This window comes from Ixodes scapularis, unplaced genomic scaffold, assembly GCF_016920785.2.
Source record: "Ixodes scapularis isolate PalLabHiFi unplaced genomic scaffold, ASM1692078v2 ptg000380l_1___fragment_2___debris__unscaffolded, whole genome shotgun sequence".
Lineage (NCBI taxonomy): Eukaryota > Metazoa > Arthropoda > Arachnida > Ixodida > Ixodidae > Ixodes > Ixodes scapularis.
The window spans coordinates 198,521-205,628 of record NW_024609977.1 but is presented as its reverse complement, the minus strand read 5'-3'; the positions used below and the strand labels follow the sequence as shown (position 1 = coordinate 205,628).

The 7,108-nt window shown below is 46.8% G+C and overlaps 1 protein-coding gene across 1 annotated transcript; it reads left to right on the top strand.

The window, feature by feature from the left end:
• The first annotated feature begins 322 nt into the window (after positions 1-322).
• On the top strand, positions 323-1,073 carry LOC121046630. The gene is made up of 2 exons (XM_040501089.1): positions 323-509; positions 727-1,073. The coding sequence occupies exons 1-2, from the start codon at positions 323-325 to the stop codon at positions 1,071-1,073; spliced, it is 534 nt and encodes a 177-aa protein (XP_040357023.1).
• The last annotated feature ends 6,035 nt before the right edge of the window (positions 1,074-7,108 follow it).

Sequence of the window (7,108 nt, the reverse complement as noted above, 5' to 3'; positions counted from 1 at the left end):
CAACCAGCGGTAGCAGCCTGTCGATCGAAGACATGGTGTGTGCCACTAATCAGGCTGGCTTTCTGACGATGGAAAACAATAAAATAATAAAAAAAAAACATTAAAGTACTAGGTCTGTTAGAAAAGTATCCGTCCTTATTATTATTTTTTTTTTGCCGAACACCTCATGGGTACGAAACAAGCGCGCTTTCATCAGCCGACCATGAACCTTCGTACGCATGCCTGAATATTTTCCCGCCTGCCGATAACGTCAGTCGCTGGGACGCAGCGTTTGAGTGAGGTAGTGCGCAGTGCTCTCGTCGGTTTTTTTATTGGAAGGAAAATGGCGGAGCGACTGGAGCAGCGCTACTGCATCAAATTTTGCCAGAAACTGGGCGACGGCCAAGTGGAAACCATTCGGAAGATTCCGATGGCTTTCGGGAACGATGCTATGAGCAGCACACAGATTAAGAAGTGGTACAACTGGTATAAAGACGGCCGCACATCGGTGGGGAGCGAATCACGCCCACGTTTGCAGGGGACCACATACTGATACTGTAATTGAACAGTGGTACCAGCTAAACCCTGGTGTGGTGCTCAACTCATTCATGCTGGCACTCTGTAATTGTGTGATGACATCAGTTCGAGTGCATAGGCACTGCGTGCTTGCATTGTTAGGTACTGTTAGAAAGACACCCTTGACTGCCTAACAACCGAAGGTGTCCTAGCGAAGAATTGCTGCAGAAGAAGAAGGTCGGCCATCAACATGCCAAAAGGACCAGGTCATTGCCGAATTGAACGCTGTGGTGATACGGGACCGTCGTGTGACTATCCGTGAAATTGCGGAAGAGGTGGGCATCAGCACTTTTTCTGCGCATTCTATTATGACCGGAGATTTGGCTATGAAGCGAGTTGCGGCGAAATTCGTGCCAAAGCTGCTCACGGTGGAGCAAAAGCAACTTCGTGTTGAAGTCTCACAAGACCTGCTGGATTCCACATACAGTAACCCCGGCTTCATGAACACCATAATCACTGGTGACGAGCCTTGGGCGCACGGGTACGACCCGGAAACCAAATCCCAGTCGTCACAGTAAAAGCGTTCCACGTCAACAAGATAAAAGAAGGCCCGCCAAGTGCGCAGCAACGTCAAAGTGATGCTGACTGCTTTCTTTGACTCCTGAGGTGTGGTACACCACCAGTACGCACAACAGGGTCAAACAATCACCAAAGGGTACTCCAGGGATGTCGTCCGTCGCCTACCTGATGCTGTGCGGCGCAAGAAACCGGAGTTGTGGTCAACAGGAAATTGGCGCATCCATCACGGCAATGCTCCTGCACGTTCCTCGCGCTTGATTCAGACTTTTTTGGGGAAAAACCAGACTTCTGTAGTTCAACAGGCTCCTTACTGTCCTTCTATGGCCCCTTGAGACTTCTGGCTGTTTTACAAAATTAAGAGGCCATTGAAAGGAGCGTGATTTCAGACAAGAGAGGACATAATGGCTGCAACGACAGCTGAGCTAAACTCCACTCCGAAAGAGGCCTTCTCGGAATGCTTTCAACAATGGCAGCACCGCTGGGAGAAGTGTGTGGAGTCCCAAGGAGACTACTTTAAGGGTGATTAGGTTTCAAACGCTCCAGTTGCGCCAGTTTTTTTTCTTCGGACAAAGGTTGGATAGTTTTCTAACAGACCTCATATAAACAAACTTTAGAGATTTTACTCATCGCTAAATCGTGACGCTGTTATCATATCCAGTTTGGTCTCGGTGGACGCGAGCGGTCCGGATTTCAAGGGGGAGTTTCCCAACTGAGTGATTTAGTAACGTTGGCAGTAGCTGTGCATGGCCGTCGCCATAACCGACTTTCAGTTTTATTTCCTTTTATTGTGTTTACTTCACTTCATGATGACCCCAGCAGGGCAGGTTATTGCCATTCTAGATTCGACAGTGTCCTTCCCCCCGGCATCGGCCCTTGTAGAAGCTCGTCAACGCACGCTTTACTGGATCGGCATCTGAGTAGGACAAGAGGTTAGCAATGGCGGCTGTCATCTTGCGCGTGTCACCTCTATATTCCCCAGCACTGGCACCAGGCATGACGTGTTTATTTCAGCTTTTTTCAAGTAGCAAGAGTGCGCGTGCATAGGTTTGATAGGCGCTGAAGATGTGCGAGCGCCGAGATTCCGAAAACTCTGAATATAATGTAATTTTCCGAGAAGGGGGACTTCTCTGGTACTATGAGTAATATTTTTACAACCTCCGTGCACCAAATAAAAAAAAAACTAATTTAACTTATGTGATTTTAAAGGCCACATAAAGACCATTTAGGTGACTTTCTTCAAATGCAGAACCGCATACCTGCCGGACAAGCCGATGAGAACACAAGTCAAGATTAACAATTCTTGGTGAACCTAAATGATTTTGTTGGCAACGCTCCACGTAGGCTTTACCGACAACGTCGCAGACTCAGTGAGTCAGTATGAGCGCTTGCCCTTGTTAAAATAAAGGGGCTGAAAAAGGCCTCCGAAACGTTGCGCTTTAAGGAACAGCTTGGAACTGGATCTAAATAAATGAATCGAGCATTTCATTTTAGCAAACCTTCAGTACGAGCTGCGACAAACTTCTGCGAACTTCTGCGAACTTCTGCAGAGAAGCAACCAAAGACTGGACGAGAACATCATGAGCTCTGTCGAATAAGTTCTCCGCTTTATGGGTCATACCGATCCGTATGCCAGTATAGGAATGAAGGTGCATTTCATTAAGAGGTATTTAAGAAACGACATTTTTGGATGGGCTCGCTCGGAGCTCACAGATAACCGTCGACGCATTTATGCCTAAGACGATGAACACTGTGCGAGCCCGAACCGCCATGCAGAGTCATGGTCGTCGAGCCACCCGGCCATGTCGACTTCACTACAACCGTCATACTGCACCACCGAATCCACCGCTCTGCGTTAGCTTTTAATTCTTCTGAGCAAAGGTCTACCACATGAATATTGAAGTTTCCTCAAATATTTACTGCCCTGTCACCTGTCATTCGTTATTTTATTCTTCTCAAGTTTACTTTGTTACTTCTATACATATTTTCATTTTATTAAATATTAGATACACAACAGTGCTGGCGATCTTGCTGGAATCAAAATGACTCATCTTCACCGGCTCCGTGGCTGCAATGATGAAGAGTAGCTGTGTAGGCTAGTTCGCTGGTCATTTCATAAAACGTTTTGAAAATGTCCTAAAACAGGTTGGTCATTTCATAAAACAAGACACAAAATCCTCGTTTGTGTCATGTCCTCCCTTCGTCCTCGCATCTGCTGCGCACTCACAAGTTTTATGAAAGACTGCTATGATATGTCAATTTTGCGGCAAACGTTTTGAAGAAAGTAAGTTGTAGGAATAATGTAAAGATTTATTGCGCATTTTATAACACTCAATTTTATTATTACCAAACCATCCTCCAAGTGGCTCAGTGGCTTTGTGTTGTCGCATTTGAGACGCAACAAGCCTGACAGTCTTGCGTGCCAAGATACTGCGCTTACTGCAGTACTCCATTTATCCTTCTATTAACATACGCTTCTTAATACACTCCTGTGAAAAAAACACAAACAAACAATCAGGCTGTAACATTTTCAGCCATATTATTTTTAACGAACATGTTCCCGGCGTAATAGGCCTTTTTCAAAAGTGCTCTCAATACAGAGGTGCATTCTCACTGGCATTCGAGTCGTAGTCGCGAAACGGATCTGCTCGTTTTCGTCATCAAACGTGCGTGAAGTTGTTTAAGCAACGCGTTCCCAACCCCTTTGCGAACGCTGTTCATCTGCCAGTATGAATGCGGAGTAGATAGTGATTGTGTGTACAATTATCCCACTCTGATATTCCTACTAAACACACTTTTAGTACATGGAGGTATAAAGCTTATGGATGTGACGTGACGTGGCCAGAACTGAAGCCAGAAGTTTGGAGGAACACGCCCTCAATGATGAAAGAAACCACAGCCCTAGAATGCCCGGCGGGCATCCGAGGGTGACCAAAACAGCTGTGGTCTAAGTCATCATTGGGGCGTGTCCCTTCACACTTCTGTCTTCACCCCTGGTGATGTCATGTAGCCTACGGAAGCCTTCTACCTCCGTGGTTTAGCATCGATTGTTCACAAGGCCTGTCAACCAAAGTGGCTTGAAGAGACTTTCTTAAAGGGTCTAATGACAATTTCTGGGCGAATAACAGGGGAGTTAGTGCAACCAACAACATGCACACGTCAATGCCGCCGGCTATGTAGACATCATTTTTTTTTCTTACAGATATTTCTTGTATATAAGACTGGGTCACAATTTCGTGTTTACTTCGCAACTTGATGGTGTTATAAATATAACTTAATCGCATTCAAATGTCCATGAGCAAAATTTTCACTATCGATTTTTAAGACGCTCACGAGTTAACAATGAAACATTTCAAACTTTTATTTTCTTGTCATATCGATGTAACATGATCTTGTTTTCTCTGAATGATCGAACAGAAACAACTCCACTTGACCAGATTGCGGGCACGGCCTTTTCCGAGCGTGTCACATGCGCGAAAATAAAGCTTGGTAATAACTCGCAATCGTATTGCTTTTTATGTGAACGCAGCAAGCACTTCGTTTCCTCAAAGCCAACTTAGGCCAAAAAAAAAAAAAAGATTTTTTAATGTCTTTAAATCACTCATGAGTGTTGCGGGGATCTCGCGGATCCCTATAAACATAACCAAAGACTGCGGGGTGCGCGATTGGGCGTGTAAGCTGCGGCCTCCGAGATCTGCTTTTTTTGTGTGCGTGTGCTTGTGCGTTGTTGCTTCTGTGTTTTCCTCTATTCCAATATAGTTTTATATAACTATCGACGCCGAGCAGCGGACGCTGCGGGATTCACATGTATGCGTGTATATATATATATATATATATATATATCAGGCACGTAGCCAGGATTTTGTTCCGGGGGGGGGGGGGGGGGGGGGGTCCCCACCGATGACAAAATGCTGTATGAAGGGGAGGGGGGAGAGGAGGTCCAGCAAAATGGGAGATCTTGGGGGGGGGGGGGGGGCGAGCCCCATGGGCTCCCCCCTGGCTACATGCCTGATGTATATATATATATACAGGGTGTTTCAGAAAACGCAGGCCAAACCGCTCCTGTGAAATCTACTTATCGCATCGAAAAAAGGCTTGTGGCGTTGTGGTCCTGGGCCAGCGGCCCATATAAGAAAATTATTAAAGACCGGGATAATTAACTTGTTAATTATTTTTGCCTAATTAACTTTTTAAATATTGTGTTTAAGGGCATGGTTTAAATAAGAAAATTGCTCAGCATCATCGAAAACCACTAAAGCAACAAATTGCAGAACGATAGAGGGCACGCGAAGCATTTTACGGCTTTCTGAGAAACCGCAGAAATTCGACGGGTTTGTAAGTTTCGGTTTGTTATCGGAGCGCATCTCGGCCCCGGCAGCACCGCGCCCCGTGGAGAGATAGTGCAACCAGACTCTGCTGCGTCGCGCGATGACAGCGCAGCAGAGGTTGGCCGCACTATCTCTTCGCGGGGCGCGGTGCTGTCGGGGCGGAGATGCGCTCCGATAACAAACCGAAACTTGCAAAAATATTCCAAAAGCCGGGAGATTTCATGATTAAAATAAGAACACCGACTTCACATAACAAGAAAAACAACTTCATTAAACGTTTCGCCTCCCATGCGGGAGGCATCATCAGTACACACACAGGAGTGAGAGAGCTTCGGTCAACGCAGTCCTATCTATCGGGAAGGTCCATATAAGCCTCCGGGAGGGGGCCACGGTTCTTGTTGCACGCCGTCTTATCTCCGCGGATGAACCATGACTCAAGTAGTTTGCGTGGGTCCCACCTATCCTCCTTCGCCAAGGTCGTCGCGGCTGTGAAGTCAAAGGTGTGTCCTGTGGTCCACGCGTGGTCGACCAGCTCCGTCTTGAGACGGGTGGCGTTCGTGGAATACTTGACGTCACGTTGGTGTTCTTTCATCCTGGTTATCTTCTTGCGTCCGGTCTCTCCAATGTACGAAGAGCCGCAGTCCTGGCAGGGGATCTTGTACACAATGCCTTTCTCCGTATCCGCAGGGGTGGGGTCCTTTGGCTTAGACACAATGCTTGCTATAGTTCGGTGCGGTTTATACACAGTTCGAATACCTACAGGTTTTAGGGCGCGGCCACGGTGTGCGGCTTAGCGACTCAGACACTCCTTTAAGGTGCAACCCCACCCTTGGTTAGTGTGATTCTGAATTAACAGATGGCGGTGGGATCGCCGTCCAGGCCTGTACATCAAGGTGAGAAATCGTGCGTGGTGGCGCTTCAATACAGTGGGATATTTTCCTATATCCTGAATTTGTCATCCCTGGTCCCTTGCTTGTTTTTCTCTGCACGAGCTTTCTTTGGAACACGCACGGGTGCGCCAGTTCTCGTGCAAGGGGGCCAGTTGCCTACGCTCCGAGCTCACGTCTCCAGCAAATGTTGGCAGAACAAAACGCGAAAATAGTTTTGAGCCAAATGGCGAGACACACGCACAACAAAACCACCGAAGCGTTAAAATATATAAAATTGCCTGTGCGCCGTTATCGGAGTTTTCAAAGGTCAGTTACACATATTTCAATGTGGTTAGATTTATATTGGCATGAATGAAGGTGACGAGTGGACGAACAGTGAACTGAAAAATAAAGGTTTAATCGGCGAACTTGTGCCAAACAAGACAACAACCGCATCTCCACGTGGTCAATGATGTTGATTGGGGCGAAGCTCTGGTGGTGCTTGTATGCGTAGACGCTGAGCCGCAGCATGCCGAGCCTTTCGTTCGTTTTCATCCATGTCACGCTGCGGTCAAATGCTCAAATGCGTATAGACGCTTTGCAGCAGCTGTGCATGGACGCCGCCACAACTGACCTTCAGTTTTTGTTTCCTCTTATTCCGTTTATTTCACTTCATCATTACCATAGCGGGCCAGGTAATTTCCATATTAGATTCAACAGTGTCCTTTTCTAAAGCATCGGCCTTTGTAGAGGATCGTTTGAGGTTTCAGTTGCTCGGCATCTCGGTAAGACAAGAGAAGGTCAGTAATGGCAGCTGTAATTTGGCGCGTGTGTAAAGCG